Source organism: Chiloscyllium punctatum, chromosome 1 (genome assembly GCF_047496795.1).
Source record: "Chiloscyllium punctatum isolate Juve2018m chromosome 1, sChiPun1.3, whole genome shotgun sequence".
Lineage (NCBI taxonomy): Eukaryota > Metazoa > Chordata > Chondrichthyes > Orectolobiformes > Hemiscylliidae > Chiloscyllium > Chiloscyllium punctatum.
In genome coordinates, this window is record NC_092739.1 from 19397352 (window position 1) to 19415400 (window position 18049).

The 18049-nt window shown below is 38.5% G+C and overlaps 1 protein-coding gene across 1 annotated transcript in view; it reads right to left on the reverse strand.

Moving 5' to 3' along the window:
- Window positions 1-249: 249 nt before the first annotated feature.
- The window catches only part of LOC140480146 (annexin A10-like), an 83829-nt gene continuing 66029 nt past the window's right edge, over window positions 250-18049 (reverse strand). The window contains exons 9-12 of the mRNA XM_072574899.1: window positions 14754-14849; window positions 14488-14546; window positions 3082-3204; window positions 250-1273 (exon numbers count right to left, since the gene is read on the reverse strand). Coding sequence (XP_072431000.1) covers window positions 1205-1273; window positions 3082-3204; window positions 14488-14546; window positions 14754-14849 — 347 coding nt within the window. The 3' untranslated portion in view covers window positions 250-1204. The remainder of the gene's footprint in view (window positions 1274-3081; window positions 3205-14487; window positions 14547-14753; window positions 14850-18049) is intronic.

Sequence of the window (18049 nt, forward strand, 5' to 3'; positions counted from 1 at the left end):
CTAACACCCACTCAAAGGTACTTTTCCTGGTATCCTTAATCTTAGAATCTATGAAACAAACCTGATCATTGTATTCCATCAATAACCAATATTTCCTTGATTCATAATTGGTTGATGACATCAATATTACTGAATCTTTCATGCAAAATGTTTTGCATTTACTATATTAAGTTTGTAATTTAATTGCAGAATAGCAATGAAATATCTTGCAAGCAATTGAAGAGCAAAAATATTTTTTATTTTGTTGCAGCCCTTAAAATACACTGTTTTTGTTAAAAGAACTGAAGAAGTAAGGAGATCTACAAAGATACCAGCAAACAAAAAGCAATCAAGGCATTGTAGCAGATTTCAGAACTTCTTGATAATATACTCTGCTGTTCAGAATGAATAATCAGGAACCCTTACATTCATTAAGATTTCTGTGGCCACATTTGAGATAAGAACACTGAAATTTTAACTACAGTTTCTTTGATATTGCAATCTTAAAAATGTTATACATTTTTAAAATTGCTACAATATCTCAAACTATTGTATAATCATGAAAAAGGTTTTTTGCATTCATTCACTGCTCATGGATGGATGTTGTTGGCTAGGTCAATTTTTATTGCTCATGCCTAACTGTCCTGGACCTGGCTTCTTGAACTGCTGCAAGCCATATATATTTGCAAGGCTTTTAGAGATGGATTCTCAAGATTTTAGTAGTGAAGGTGTGGTAATATAGTTCCAAATCAGAATGGTGTGTAGCTTAAAGTGGGACTTGCAGGTGATTGTGTTCTCATGTATCTGCTGATCTTGGTCTTCTTGGTGGTAGGCGTTTGTGGGTTTGGAAGGTACTGTGTAGGGAGCCTTGGTGAATTCTTGCCATGCATCTCATAGATGGCACATAGTAAATTGATCATGGCAGTGAATGTTGAAATGTTTCTGCTGATCCTATTTTGCACTATGAGAATTATTCTTTTAATTAACTGTGCAATTATATACTTAAGATACAGTATTAAAATGAGTTGGAGTATTTTTCTCTTTCTAGATACTCTATTGATCAACAAAAGAATGTCTATTATTACTGATTAGTAATGTGCAGTTGATTGCAATGTTTTAAGAAAATAATTTGACTCTTCGATCTCCATTGAAGATTGAAGTGGGCTTGGGTTTTCTGATTGCAGAACTTTTATTGATTTAAAATGAGTTACGAATCTTTCTTCATCTAATAATCTTCAGCATCACCAGTACAAATTGCTGAAAGAGCTGCCTCATAGTGTCCCGATGCGTATTGCTGCAAGAGATCAAATCAAAAGCCATTGTAAATCTTAAATATGCAAACTATAGTTATGTTATTTTAATATGTAAATTCTTATATATGTGAGCATATAAATTTCAGCAGCTCATTTTAAAGGTTCAAATTTTTTTGCATCTGCAAAATATGGAGGTAATGAGTGTCAAGCAGAAACAATTTACCCCATTAACCTTTTGTAAATTTCCTTTTAACCTTTTGTATCTTTATTTTAAATCATTTAAGTTGATATGTTGAATGTGGCTATAAAATCAGAAGTAAAATTAAGGTTTGCTTTTATTAATCATCTTTTTTGTAAAAAGCAACCCTTCCAGTTGTTAGTAAAATTCAAATTAGTTCAGTGCTTGCTGACTTTAACCTTGTTTATCTGATGAAAACCATACTGGAGGCAGGTAGATGCCATGTGGTTGCTACCTGCACAAATTTTAAATGGAGGTTCTGATCTTAATCTGGTCTTCTCAGTAGCCGATACCTCCTTAAAATATTGTTCATCAGGTCCTCAGTTGTGGGTGGCACGGTGGCACAGTGGTTAGCACTGCTGCCTCACAGCGCCTGAGACCTGGGTTCAATTCCCGCCTCAGGCGACTGACTGTGTGGAGTTTGCACGTTCTCCCCGTGTCTGCGTGGGTTTCCTCCGGGTGCTCCGGTTTCCTCCCACAGTCCAAAGATGTGCAGGCCAGGTGAATTGGCCATGCTAAATTGCCCATAGTGTTAGGTAAGGGGTAAATGTAAATGTAGATGTAGGGGTATGGGTGGGTTACGCTTCGGCGGGGCGGTGTGGACTTGTTGGGCCGAAGGGCCTGTTTCCACACTGTAAGTAATCTAATCTAATCTAATCTAATCTAATCTAATACCACAGGGGCCTTCTCTATCATTTTAATTGGAGGCCTGATTAGGATACTCTTGGGGCTTCTTTTCTGGATCAACCTAGCTGAAAAACAACCTAGGGCCAGAAAAGTTCCAGAAAGATAAATCTTTCCTTTTCTTGGTGAGGCTGAAAGGAACAAGAGAGTTCCTTTGGATTTTAGAGAGAAAGTTTAAGCCTAATTTTTACTGAATTTTCTGAGTAAGATCATCCACTTCAGTACAGATTGTTGAACAGCCAGGACCTTCTTGGTCTGACCCACATAATGTGATGTATATATCCACTACTTCAGATTTGCCTCAGAGATAACTGACTGAATCAGAAGTTCGTGGGTCTAAGCAGTCCTCCACTGACTTCAGTGCATTATCTAAACTGACACTTCAGTGCAGTATTGAAGGAATGCTACACTGTCTGAGATGTTTTCTTTCTCTGGAGATGTTAAACTGAGGCCATTTTTGCTTGATTTGATGGACTCAAAAGATTCTAAGGTTATCCTCCTATTAATTAATATAAACATTAATTCCTTAAAGAACATTATCCAAAGCTTATCTTGGTTACTTATCACTCTTGCATGTAGGTCTATACAGTGGATAAATTGGGTTGATATTGTTGTCTAAATAACAATAGGTTCTGTATCTCAAAAGTAAATCATTCACTATGATGTACTTTTAAACTACAAGATACCTACAAGATTTTTTTTGCCCTAATATAAAGTTATTTTAGAGATAAGCAAAAGAAAGTATTGTGATTTCAAAACAAGATTTATAGGAAAATTTCTGATTCTATTTGTAGCCTATTATTACTACTCAAATTCTAACAGGGTTAATTTGCCAGATTCATGATTAACAATACAGCAGTCAGATTGTTAGGTAATTACTTGGTTCCAATGTGTATGGATATTACATAAAAGGTGAATATGCCATACCCTGATATCATGGTGTAGAGAATTTCCATATTGCTCCTTGTAACTTCTTTTGATATTCATCAGATCCAGTTCACTTCTTGAAATCAAGATTCTTATAACTGTTTTGTTGTGAAAGCCGAAGTCCTAAGTAAAATGATGATAGTCTGGGTTATGTTATGGACTTCTGCAAAACATTTATCACAGGACTGGTACTGTTTTGTTCTGTTTTGGCCCTTATATATAGTAAAACTGTATAATTATTTGAAAATAGTCAATCTGAATTTTGGAATGTAATATTCAAAATGGCATAAAGAATATATAGGATGATTTGTGCTTTTAGCAGGCATCAGCATTCACAAGGCAAACTTGTTGTCATCTGGTAGCACATAACCTATTGGGAGCACTCCATGATATCTCAGTTTTGGAATGTAGCAGGAGTATCTTGGGGTTGTGGTATTGGGAGTCTCACCTGGTAGCTGAAGGGCTGGCAACTTGCAATATCTCTTTTTGGGAAGGTGTACTGAACAACAAACCAATCACGAAAGTGAAACCACTATTGGGCTTGACCCTGGAATCAAGATCCAAAGGGCATAAAACTTGCTAATGAGAGCTGCTTGCTGTTCAGAGCTCAAAAAATCCCAAGGAGATCATGGCTGCTGTTGGAAGGAGAACCTCTGAGGCCCTATGATTATGGAGGACAGAGGCTACAGTTAAGTACTGGGGTTTGGCAGGGGTTGGTGGTTGGATTTCATCAGGTGGGTTTCATGGGGAAAGGTGGCATGTGGATCAGAAGAAGAAGTTGGCTTTCAATATCCAGTCCTTTGGACAGACGCTGATTGTTTTGATCAAGAGACTCGAAGGTCACCAGAGTCCACAAGGTTGTAACAGGATTAATACTAGTGGTGGGGACATGGACTCCTTAACTGACCACTTAAAGACCTCAGTTGTTAGTAGTATGGGAAGGTTGACTATGGACCTTCCTATCCAATACTTAATTCTGGCCAACACTGGAAGGTGTCTTATCATTCCTCCTATGTCATTTTCAGATATGTAACCAACTCACCTAATTACCTCCTCCTCCTGTCTCTATAGAAGTTATTCTGGCATTTATATAGTTAACTTAGTGTTGCAATGTATGCCCAAGAACATGCTACAGGGCTCCCTTAACAGATAATGGTAGTGCATTGTGATAGGTTAGTTAAATTACTGGGAGATGAGCTAATGCTGAAAATTATAGTGTTGTAATGTGAGGGAACCGGTGTGGCAGATGATGAATAGGTTGGAAAGGCAAAGTAAGCCAGTATGAGAGGGCATGCTAATGCTATCAGATGAGGGCGGAAGAATAATTGTATAAATTGCAGGAGAACAAGGGGATTGTGGGGAGTCAGGAAGCCATTTTGTTGGCTCCCACAGCTTTGATTTTGCACGATTAAAGTTTAATTTCATGAAGGATTTTCTGCGTCTCCTGGTAATTTCTTTTATAGAATATGGAGTGATTCTTCCATAACTTCTCCAGGCTCACCACTACTAAAAACAGAATACTCTGCCATAGACTGACTTCCCTTCTTAATGTGGCATTGTTAGTACAGATACACAATCCTTTTTCTGAAATCCTTGAGGTCAGTTGTTTTTCAGATTTTTCAAATTTTTCAAATTTCAGAATAAATGACATTTTCACAGTGAACAGTAGACCCATGTGTGACTAGTACAAACGCTGAGACACAGTTCACACCTGCCAGTACTGTGTCGAATGGGTGTGGAGTTGGGTCACCTGCTTGCTCGCCAAACAACCTTGTTATGCAGAAGAAACGTCACAAACAAACTTCAGATTTCGGAGCTTTTCGGATTTTGGAATTTTGGATAAAGGATTGTGTACCTGTGTTAGATTCTGCTGTCATTGCATAATTCTGAAATATATGGCACAATTAAAAATAAATCATCCATCACTTGATGGATGGACATAATCATTTTAATACATTTTTATGATATTTACATATATGATTGAAATCCGGCGATTGAAAAAGTTATGGTAAGTTTCAGATTTGTTCTCTTCTGATTGGGACAATGGAAATAAAAATCTAGAAATGTAAAATGTCCTATAATTTTCTTATCAGTCCTTTTACATAATTGCGGAGATAGTAATCTTGCCTCTGACTCTGTCACCATTGCCACCATATAAATCCCCAAGACCTGATCAGGTGTACCATAGAACTCTGTGGGAAGCTAGGGAAGTGATTGCTGGGCCTCTTACTGAGATATTTGTATCATCGATAGTCACAGGTGAGGTGCTGGAAGACTGGAGGTTGGCTAATGTGGTGCCACTGTTTAAGAAAAGTGGTAAGGACAAGCCAGGGAACTATATACCAGTGATCCTGACGTCAATGGTGGGCAAGTTGTTGGAGAGAATCCTGAGGGATAGGATGTACATGTATTTGGAAAAGCAAGAACTGATTAGGGATAGTCAACATGGCTGTGTGTGTGGGAAATCATGTCTCACAAACTTGATTGAGTTTTTTAAAGATAGGCGGCATGGTGGCTCAGTGGTTAGCACTGCTGCCTCACAGCACCAGGGACCCAGGTTTGATTCCAGCCTTGGGCGACTGTCTGTGTGGAGTTTGCACATTCTCCCAGTGTCTGCGTGGGTTTCCTCCAGGTGCTCCGGTTTCCTCCCAAAATCCAAAGATGTGCAGGTTACATGAATTGGCCATTCGAAATTGCCCATAGAGTTAGATGCATTAGTCAGAGGGAAATGCCTCTGGGTGGGTTACTCTTCAGAGGGTCAGTATGTACTTGTTGGGCCGAAGTGCCTGTTTCCACATTATAGGGAATCTAATCTAATCTAAAGTAATAAAGAGGAATGATGAGGGCAGAGTGGTAGACGTATCTATATGGACTTCAGTAAGGCATTCGACAAGGTTCCTCATGGAAGACTGGTTAGCAAGGTTAGATCTCATGGAATACAGGGAGAATTAGCCATTTGAATACAGAACTGGCTCAAAGGTCAAAGACAGATAGTGGTGGTGGAGGATTGTTTTTCAGACTGGAGGCCTGTGACCAGTGGAGTGCCACAGGGTCTACTACTTTTCATCATTTATATAAATAATTTGGATGTGAGCATAAGAGGTATAGTTAGTAAGTTTGCAGATGACACCAAAATTGGAGGTGTAGTGGACAGCGAAGAAGGTTACCTCAGATTACAACAGGATCTTGAACAGATGGGCCAATGGGCTGAGACGTGGAAGATGGAATTTAATTTAAATAAATGTGAGGTGCTGCATTTTGAGAAAGCAAATCTTAACAGGACTTATACAGTTAATGGTATGGTCGTGGGAATGTTGCTGAACAAAGAGACCTTGGAGTGCAGGTTCATAGTTCCTTGAAAGTGGAATCTCAGGTAGAAAGGACAGTAAAGAAGGTATATGGAATCCTTTCCTTAATTGGTCAGAGTATTGAGTACAGGAGTTGGGAGGTCATGTTGCAGCTTTACAGGACATTGGTTAGGCCGCTGTTGGAATATTGTATATAATTCTGATCTCCTTCCTCAAGGAAAGATGTTGTGAAACTTGAAAGGTTTCAGAAAAGATTTACAAGGATGTCGCCAGGGTTGGAGGATTTGAGCTATAGGGAGAGGTTGAATAGGCTAGGGCTGTTTTCTCTGGAGCGTCCGAAGCTGAGGGATGACCTTATAAAGGTTTGTAAAATCATGAGGGGTATGGATAGGATAAATAGACAAAGTCTTTTCCCTGGGGCGAAGGAGCCCAGAACGAGACAGCATAGCTTTAGGGTGAGAGGGGAAAGATATAAAAGAGACCTCAGGGGCAACATTTTCACACAGAAGGTGGTACATGTATGGAACGAGCTGCAAGAGGAAGTGGTGAAGGCTAGACCAATTGCAACATTTAAAAGGCATCTGGATGGGTATATGAATAGGGAGGGTTTGGAGGGATATGGGCCGGGTGGTGTCAGATGGGACTAAATTGGGTTGGGATATCTTTTCGGCATGGACAAGTTGGACTGAAGGGTCTTTTTCCATTCTGTACATCTCTATGAGTTTATATGCTAAGAAGTGAATAGCAAACGGCTTTACTAAATATAACATAGGAACAGGAGTGGGCTATTTAGCCTCACCATTCAGTATAATTTAAGCTAGTCAAACACTTCAATATCTTTTACCTACCTAGTCACTATATTCTTGTATGCCCTTGGTAATCAGTAATCTATCAAACTTTCAAAAGGTTCAAACTTTCCAAATCTTATGAATAAAAATTGTTACTTCTCATGTTTGACTTAAATGGCATCCCCTTAAAATTGTGCCTCCTGTTTCTAGACTTACCAACAAAAGGGAAACAAATATCTTACCTGCATCTCACCTGTCCATCCCATCAAGTATTTTGTAAGTTGCAATGCAATCAACTCTCATGCTACAAAACCCTAAACAATACGGGTCCAGTTTTCTGTGTCTTTTCATAAGACAATCCCACCAACCTGCGAACAAATCTAGTGAACTGCATCACATTGCCTCTGAGACCAAACCTGCATATCGTACACCAGATGTGGTCTAACCAAATTCCTATACAATTGAAACAAGGCATCACCACCCTTGTACTCAAATCCTCTTGCAATAAAGACTGATATATAATTGGCCTTCCTAATAGCTTGTGGTATCTGCAGGTTATCATTTAATGACTTATTGATGAGGGGACCTAGTTTCCTTTGTAAATCTCTTCTTTCTAACCACTAACCTTTTAATAAATTCTCTGCACATCAGTTTCTCCTACCAACATAATAACCTCATATTTTCCACATTATATTCCATCATCCATATTCTTGCCCAGTCATAAGCTTGTCCAAATTCTCTTGAAGACACTTGACATCTTGCTCACAACACACATTCCTGCTTAGCTTTCTATCATTTGTAAAATTGGAAATAATACTTTTATCCCCACATCCAAATTATTGATATATTTTGTGAACTGCTGGGCCCAAGTATTGATCCCTGTGGTATCCCACTAGTCATAGCCTGCCAACATGAAAATGACATTATTTATTTTTGTTTTCGAAGTCAGTCAATCATTACTCCATGTCAGTACATTACCACCTATTAAATGTGCTTTAATCATTCTAATCTGCTTCCTGTTAGGCACTTTATTAAACACATTCTAAAAATCTCTTTATAGGCCTGCTTTATCAACTTTATTAATCTTCAAAGAAAATTCCAACAAGCTTGTAAAGCACATGCAAATCCATGCTGACTATGGCCAGTCAGATCACTATCAATGGGTTTATCTGATTTATCTCATTCATTATAATAGATTCCATAATTTTGTCAACTATTGATGTAAGGCTAATAGGTCTGCAGTTCCCTATTTGCTCTCTTGCTTCCTTCTTAAGTGGTGGGGCGAAGTTTACTACATTCTAATCCTCAAGAATCATTCCAAAATTTATATCATTTTGGAATATAATCACCAGTGTATTAACTATCTCTAAAGCCACCTCCTTCAGTACTGTAGAATGCAGACCATCACGTGGGTGGATTTCCTCCAATTTTCTTCTTGGCAGCACAGGCTTCTGAGGTCTTTGTGTGTCAATGACCTTTTGAAACAGAAGTCAATTCTGCAGTCAGCGTGCCAACACTGACCACTGTACAAGCAACCTTGGAACCTTGGAGTGGCTTAGAGGGAACACTGATCCTGGAAATTTATCAATATTCAGTCTCATTAATTTCTCCAGAATGTCATTCTTATTATGCGAATTTTCTTGACCTTTTTATTCTCTCAAAGCACTTGGATCTCTAGTTATGGGAGATTTCTGCTATTTTCTTCAGTAAAACAGACACAAAGTAATCATTTAGCTTCTCTCTATTTCTCCATTCCTCATTTTGCCTCTAATAGACCCACATTTTTTTTAAGGCAAAGGTTTTCTTTTTATGTGCCTATAGAAGCTTTTACAATCTGTTTTATGTATTTTGTGAGATTACATTCATACTTTATTCAACCATTTCATATCAGTTTCTTGGTCCATTTTTCTTGTATTACATAATCCTTCCAATCCTCCGAGTTATTGCTATTTCTGGCAATTCTACAGGCCTTTTTGTCTTAGTCTTATGCAGTATTTGTCTCTCATGGTTGACTGATTTTTTTGAAGTTTTGCAGTTTGAAGAAATGTATAGTTGCTACAAGCCATGTCTTTTTTTTAAAAAATGTCAATTGCCTAAGTACAGTCATGCCTTTTATTGTATTTTTCCCAATCTACCTCAGCCAATTTGTGCCTTATGCCTTCATAATTTCCCTTCTTCATATTTAACACCATTCCTTCAGAATGAACTACCCCACTTTTAAATGTATTGTAAAGTTCTATCATATTGTGGTTACTAATTTCTTTTGCAACACCACTAATACCATGTAACACACTACCACTAATATTTGCTGGCCTATAAATAACTCCAATCAATGTCGGCTGCCCCTTGCTGTTTCTTAGTTTCACTGAAATAGATTACATGCATTGTTCTGCTGATCGGAGATCCTCCTTTATGAATGTGCATATCCTGTATCTTATTATCAGTGCATCGCCGCCTTCTTCTGTCTTGTCTGCCCTTCCTAATTGTCAAATATCATTGAATATTCAGTACCCAGCCCTAATCACAATGCAGCTATGTTTTTGTAATGGCATTTGTAGAGGGGATGTTAAGGAAGGTTATCTTACTTGAGACCTGCCAGATCCGTGCTCCATGATCTGACAACTGTGTGACATAGCTCCTTTGCAAATGCACAGTGGCTAGACATACTGTGGAGAGGGAAAGCCACGGAAAATCAGAAAGAAAGAACAGGGGAAAGCCCACTGCAAGAAACCAGCCAGATTTCCTGTAAAAGCATACATCCACAGTATGTAAAATTGTATCTTAGATCAGAGGACTTACATGTATATGGAAGCAATGAGCACTCAAACCTCTCCAATGGCAAGTCCGTAAGGAGGAAGGATATGAGCAATGACTTTGGGAAGGAATTCAGCCCAGCCAGTTTTATTGATATGCGAATGGCAGGACAGAGACTATTCACAGTTACAGTAGAAACACAGAAAATTAAGCATCGACCATAACAATCTACAGAAGAGGACAAAGAGAGGGCAAGATGAATTCTTCCTGGGGAATGTAGCAGGCCCCCAGCAGGATGCACAAAATGTGCCTGTCCTCCAAGGTACAAAAGCTCAATAAAAGGTCAATCAACCATGGCTAACAAAGAAAGCTCAGGACTCTAAGATTAAAAGAAAAAAGGCCTCGAAAGTTACCAGAAATAGCAGAAATTCAGAGATTTGGGAGAATTATGTAATACAACAAAACAGGACCAAGAAATTGATATGAAATGGGTGAATAAAATATAAATGCAATCTAACAAAAAAAGCATAAAACAAGCTTATATGTTGGAAATTCTTGGCATCTTGTTTCTTTCTAGTGGGAGGGAGAATGGGAAGTTGAAACTTACAATCCTAGGTCTGAAGAATCAAGAAGGCAGTTCACCACGACTTTCTCCTAGACAATTACGGATAGCCTGCAAAACCACGTCCTATGACTAAATGTGCAAGCATGCCTACATTTCATAATCCTAATGGATGCCTTTCCTCTCCCATAGGGTTTTCATGTACTTGTAAGGATAGGTATTTCCTCCAAAGGTGACCTGGGACCAGATTCAAAGTGGTGTCTCAGCTCTCCAGAGCTGCACAGTGGATAACTAAAAGAACTATTGTGGGTTCCGTTAACCAAGCTGGGAATTTGTGTTGCATGGCGCTTAGGCGGTTGGCACAGGATTCCCATTTCCTGGCTTGTCTTAGCGTCTCTCGCCCGTAGGTGTTCAAAGTTTGTGAGAAGATTTGCAGCTCGGGTGCTCGTTGTTGTGGTTCTGTTCGCCGAGCTGGGAATTTATGTTGCAGACGTTTTGTCCCCTGTCTTGGTGACATCCTCAGTGCTTGGGAGCCTCCTGTGAAGCGCTTCTGTGACCTTTCCTCCGGCTCGGCGGAGGAAATTCCCAGCTCGGCGAACAGAACCACAACAATGAGCACCCGAGCTACAAATCGTTTCACAAACTTTGAACTAAAAGAACTGCACTGAGAACTGACCTGCTTTTACCTGGTCTAATTTCCACAGTCCAGGTTGTACACTCTATGGACTCCAAAATCAGGCTTGAATAGGCAGCTGCTTATTTAAGCAGCCAGCTGCCTCCATGATCTGTGCTTGTGCTAACTTCAGATTGCTCCTAAACCCATCTCTATTGGAATGAGAGCCGCTGAGTTTGAAGTGAATTAAGGATTACTGGCTTCTTCCAGCATTTCCATCACAGTGAATATTTGGACCCCAAGTCTATTCCAATATATTATAACACATCTTGTGGAGCAACCTGGTAAATTTGGAAAGCACCTTTGAATTTTCACTTCTATGTGTCTACTGTTTATTCCAAAATTGTTGTCTAACTTACTCCATCACAATGGTAATCTCTATTAGCCTTACTTATACTCTCAATGCAAAATCCAGCCCTGGTAGTCTTGTCTTCACCAAGGTCTTCAAACACTCTGCAAATCTCATTTCTGATATTTTCAAACCTGTCTTTATGTTTGTTAATTTAATACAAACATGCACTGTCATCAGTATCTATAATAGAATTATCAAATGATACAGTTGAAAAAGTGCCCTTTAGGGACATCCAGTTTGTAACAGGTCATTCAAATAATATTCCAGTTTGGCTGACTCAATAGACAATAGGTGCAGGAGTAGGCCATTCTACCCTTTGAGCCAGCACCACCATTCATTATGATCATGGCTGATCATCCCCAATCAGTATCCTGTTCCTGCCTTATCCCCATAACCCTTGATTCCACTATCCTTAAGAGCTCTATCCAACTCTTTCTTGAAAGTATCCAGAGACTTGGCCTCCACAGCCTTCTGGGGCAGAGCATTCCATACACCCACCACTCTCTGGGTGAAGAAGTTTCTCCTCAACTCTGTTCTAAGTGGCCTACTCCTTATTTTTAAACTGTGTCCTCTGGTTCGGGACTCACCCATCGCGGAAACATGCTTCCTGCCTCCAGAGTGTCCAATCCTTTAATAATCTTATACGTCTCAATCAGATCCCCTCTCAGCCTTCTAAACTCAAGCATATACAAGTCCAGTTGCTCTAATCTTTCAGCGTAAGATAGTCCTGTCATTCCGGGAATTGACCTCGTGAACCTATGCTGCGGATGTCTTTCCTCAAATTTGGAGACCAAAACTGCTCACAATATTCCAGGTGCGGTTTCACCAAGGCCCTGTACAGCTGCAGAAAGACCTCTTTACTTCTATACTCAATTCCTCTTGTTATGAAAGCCAGCATGCTATTAGCTTTCTTCACTGCCTGCTGTACCTGCATGCTTGCTTTCATTGACTGATGTACAAGAATACCTAGATCTCGTTGTACTGCCCCTTTACCTAACTCCCCAGTTCTTTTGCCATATCTCTGCAATAATTTCTCTTTCAAATACTAAGTGAATCCCCTTTTGAATCTACTATTGATTCTGTATCCACCAACATAGCAGTTACTGCATTTCTAATTCTAAATCTCATCGCATAATGAAAGTTTCCTCACGACTTACTTTAAACTAGTGCGCTCTGGTTACAAATCCTCAGTAGAAACATTTTTTAAATCAATCATTCTATCTAAGTAGAGTCATAGAGATGTATAGCATGGAAACAGACCCTTTGGTCCAACTCATTCAGGCTGACCAGATATTTTAGATAAATCTAGTCCTATTTGCCAGCATTTGGTACATATCCCGTTAAACCCTTCCTATTCATATACCCATCCAGATGTCTTTTAAATATTGTAATTGTACCCACCTCCAACAGTTCTGCTAGCAGCTTGTTCCATACATGCACCTCCTTGTGTGAAAAGGTTGCCATTTATGTCCCTTTTAATCCTTCCCATCTCACCTTAAACCTTTGCCCTGTAGTTCTGGACTCCCCCGCCCCAGGAAAAGAATTTGTGTATTTATCCTATCCATGCCCCTCATGATTTTATAAGCCTCTATAAGGCCATTCCTCAGACTCCGAAGGAAAATATCCTTGCAAATCTTTTCTGAACTCTTTCAAGTTTCACAACGTCTGTCCTATAGCAGGAAGACCAGAATTGCATGCAGTATTCCAAATGTAGCCTAACCAATGTCCTGTACAGCTGCAAAATGACCTCCTAACTCCTGTACTCGATGCACTGACCAATAAAGGCAAGCATACTAAATGCCATCTTCTCTATCCTGACTACCTGCAATTCTACTTTCAAGGAACTATAAGTCTACACTCCAAGGTGGCTTTGTTCAACAACACTCCCCAGGACCTTATCATTAAGTGTATAAATCCTACCTTGACTTACCTTTCCAAAATGCAGCATCTCACATTTACCTAAATTAAATTCCAACAGCAACTCTTCGATACATTGGGATCTTGATCAGATTGGCCATTGTACATCGTATTAACTTTCTTAACTTTCAACTACACCTCTAATTTTGGTGCCATCTGCAAACTTACTCATCATACCCCCTAAATATTTATGATTTTAAAATACCCATCTATCAAATCTCCTCTCATCTTTCTCTGTTCAAAGTACTACAACATCAGCTTATCCACATAATTACATAATCCAAGACAAATTTGAGTAATCATCTTCTGAGCACTGTCTAAATATTTCACATATTTTGTAAAGTTTGATGCAACGGAATTTGACAGAATGCATCAGCTTGTTGGAACTAATGTTTTAGGTCTTGGTTTTTGTACTCTGCAGGTAGATCTTGGGTCGTAACCTGCATAGCAGCATTATGAGGGCAGATCCCTCACTTTCCTGTGTCTCTAACTATTGAGTCCAGGATCCCATATACTTTGTTAACTAGTTTGTTACGATTTCCTGCTAACTTCATGGTATCTCTCTCTGTTCTTGCACTTCCTTGAAATCTATACTATTTAACTTGCATTGTCTCTCCTCAATCACATTACCAAAATGTGTCACCTTACACTTTTCTACATTGAATTTCATAAGATGTGTTCTGATTTGATATCAGTAGGGGTCACTGGTGCCTGCAGAATGTTTGCATTCAGTTTTACTGTAAAATACAGGGGGAGAAAAGTCAGAAAATTCCTTATGTTCCAAAACTGTAATCAGTCTGCATTTCAAAGGTTTAATTTTACATGAAATTATTTATAGCAAAATAATAATTCATCATTCAATTCTTATAGTGATATCTTTTTTGATTTAGATTCTATGTATGGATCTGTTCCCTGCGGAAATGCTGGTGTTACTGGAAATACTTTGATATTTCAAGCAAAAGTCACTGCTGAATTGCAGCCAAATCAATTCTATGTTTAAAAATACTTTCGATATCCTCAAAATGCAGTTTAGAAAGGTGTGCATTACTTACATATATTGCACTGTTGAGCTTGTATGCGAAATAGGAAGCTTTATCCCTAACACACAGAACTTGGAGAAATCAAACAAAAGGATTACAGATTAAAACAAATTTTTACACATTGCAACAAAAAAAAGAGAAATTTCTATTTCAATATTGTTGAAAAGAGCCTTTTTGCAGAATCATTTTTTGTCTTCCACTTACCAAGTGCAAGTAGAACTTTAAAAATGCAATGTTAATTTAGCAATTTAGCAAATTAATAAATATAATTTACTTACTAATTGCAATGAGTAATTGCTGAAAGTGTCCATCATAGCAGTCTCTGATTACAGCCACAATATCTTGGCCAGATACAAGTTGGAATTGTTGAAAAGCTGCAAGAAAGATTACTGAAAATTGAGAAGCTTTTCAGCAATGTTTTATTAATCTACCCGCAGTGGTTTCCTAAGGTCAGAATGCCAGAACTTACATAAAAACTATTACCTAGAACACAGTGACAAATAATTGAGCACAATTCCAGTGCCTGATAGCTAATAAAGTAAAACCATCAAGGATGAGGTCAGCAATACCATTAACTGAAATAATTGAAGAGAAAACATAGCACTCACATATTAAGGTTTTAAGGAATGTAGTTTGATGTTAGATTCTTATGTAAATCTTTCCTAGATAATATCTGCCTATCTTTAAAATCTATTACCCTCTGACTGCGCTCAATTTTCTAAAGCACAAATTACACAGTGTAAATAGAAAAATAAATCAGTAGCTTTGTATTTATTTAAGATCTTATTGAACACATTCACACATTGTGATATAATAAAACAACAAAAGTAACATTTTGTGTTAGCTGTTAGATTCTGCCTATATTTTACACAGGATAGAGAGTAGTAGCTCATTCGTGATATTTATTTACTGTCATATTCACTAAATGTGCCTAAACTTAACTAAATTCTTAATTACATCATCCCTAGATTTTGCCTAACAGTATATCTAATAGTATTTCAGTACATTTAATTATACATTGTAGTTATTTTACTGTATATGTTATAAAATAAATCTTGTTCATATATTTTCAGAAATTGTAGTCTGAACGAAGGTGTTCAAGTAGGATTTTGCCCCATCTATTTATCCTCTGCTTCACCTGACCCCACACACCAAGAAAGAAGCAATTCAAGTAAAATCATTTGTGCTACTGGAATTAGTTGGATTTCAGAACAATACTTGCAGACACGGTCCTGCGTGTATTCCTGCTTCTCTTGGGTGTGAAAAGGACACATTTCCACTTACTGTGGAACATCTTTTTATCCTCCCTAATACTGCTGACCTGTTTCAGCTTGCAGGAAGGCAACTTCCTTGTTCAAGCCTGAGCATTGGGATCAAATTTTATGAGATTGATGCCTACTCCAAATCACAGTCACTAAATTGCAATGAGTAGTTAAAATGGAGGCCAGCAAGGATGGGTCAAGAAGTCAAAATGTTCTATTTTTAAGTATACACTTGATATCAATCAGTTTGACTTTGAGTAGCATCCGAACAACAATGAAGATGGTCCTCAGAACTATTTCGCAAATGTAGAACTACAATCATAATTGTCCTTCTGTTGCAACATTCTCATTTTCCCATGAGAAATAATGCTAGCCATGATTATTTTGTTCAAATAATTAATTGCAAAACTAGTTCAAACTAGTTTAATTTGATAAATACGTAAATGATCTTGAGTGTTGTGGGCAGAATCATTGTCATTATATTTGCCATAATGGGATCTTCAAGGATCCATTGAAGCTTTTCTAATTGAGAACTAATAGAAGCTATTATTCTGGGCCTTCCATGTCTGCACATTTTTTTCAGTAGAATCTTGGTTTCATGGCGTAATGGATACAACTTGAAGACAAGATTGATGGCTCCATTTCAGATTTCCAAACTATAGCAAGTTGGTGAAACCATTCCGTGTGTCATTCTAACCGTTCTGTGATTTCCAGAATTTGAAGGACAAAGCCATTTTCCAGATATCTTGTGTGATAATCTTAAACATGCTTATCTGGCAGAAACAAAACAGATGGTGAATAAAACCATTCACATCAGTTCAAAACTGCAGTTCTAAGCAGGCAGGAAGACTGCCCACCAGAAAGGCAGCATGGGCTTTCATTAAATCTGCAGATCAGACTCTGACAATGTCGTGAGAGTGCAACTGCTTTAAACAATGGCCATGATCAAGGAGTCAGTTATGGTTTCCCCACAAATTCAACCTGACAGGAAAGGGTGAGTAGGATTTAGAAGGGGAACAAAGAGGTCATTTATTTTACTTCCCTTGTAGGTCCTCCTGAAATCCTCTCCTGATTTATCAGAGTGCCAGGTGACCTTGGCAATTGTCTCTTGCTGTCAGCGAGTTGCTGCTCCCAAGGAGGGATGAATGGAAAATGCATTGGGAAAGGCCTGAGAGTTAAAATTATCCAAACCTCACGTACCTGAGGTCAGGGAAGGTTTTAAACCCATCCACTTTTTCCCCACCTTGGTTAAAGTTGGGTCGTTTGAGAGTACAGCTGGCAAGGATACTATCTTATCTTTCAACGCTATAATCCCAACAACCTTGCTACATACCAAAGGACAGGAGTAAAATTTGACCTAGATAAGAACAATTCATCAGACAATTAAAGTGCCGATACAGATTTGCAGATTCCTATGAGGTTAAGACTGTGTAGTCTAAAAATATTTTGACCCCTAATTAAGTTATTGACCTCAGTTAAACTATGGAAATTTAACATTGTTTTTGCAACTCGATTCATCTTAAAGTATGAGTCGTGCATTTTCATCATGGAATAACAGCATTTAATTCATAAAGTATCTCAGCTTTTCCAGAAGGAAAACAAATAGGCTGAATTTTGGCAGAAATCGGCTGCTTCAATTTTAGTAAGTTTCAGGGAGAATTTCTCTGTGATTCCTAGTAATTTTTCTCGAACTGCTCTCCCCAGCTTGCCTTAATAACTATGTACTCTGCCTAAATGGTGTCCTGCTCATTCTATCTTCTAGTCAGCAATGGTGGAAGTACTCTGCACTGCTGGAAACTCCATTCTTAAGGCTCAGCTGTACACCTGATCAAGCACTGCCAGCCAGGAGTTGGCCTTCATGGTGCATGTAATGGGAGGGGAATAAAAGAGACACCAAGGGTTCATAGGCAGGACAGCTGCCATTTCATTTTAAATACAAGTTCCCATTTGAAAATATATTGGTATTTAAAAACCAACCTATACTGGTTACCCATCCTAGAATCCTAACAGTGTGCTATTCTTTCCCAAATGCCCAGTGTTGCCTAACATCTTTTTGGTGTTCAGTATAGGAGCATCACATAATGGAAAGATTTCAAATGGTTTAAAATGATAACTTCTATTAGCAATTATAAAGGCGAAGGTTAACAAGGAAAAGCTGCATTTGCTTCTGGGAATAGACAGGATCACTGGCCTTTTGGCCAAAAGTTTACAGTTAGTGATTGATCGCTGTACCCAGCTCATATCTACTGGAACGAGGTAATAATTGAGTCCTGTCTGGCTTATTGTGCTTCCTCTTCCTCAATGTTAGGATT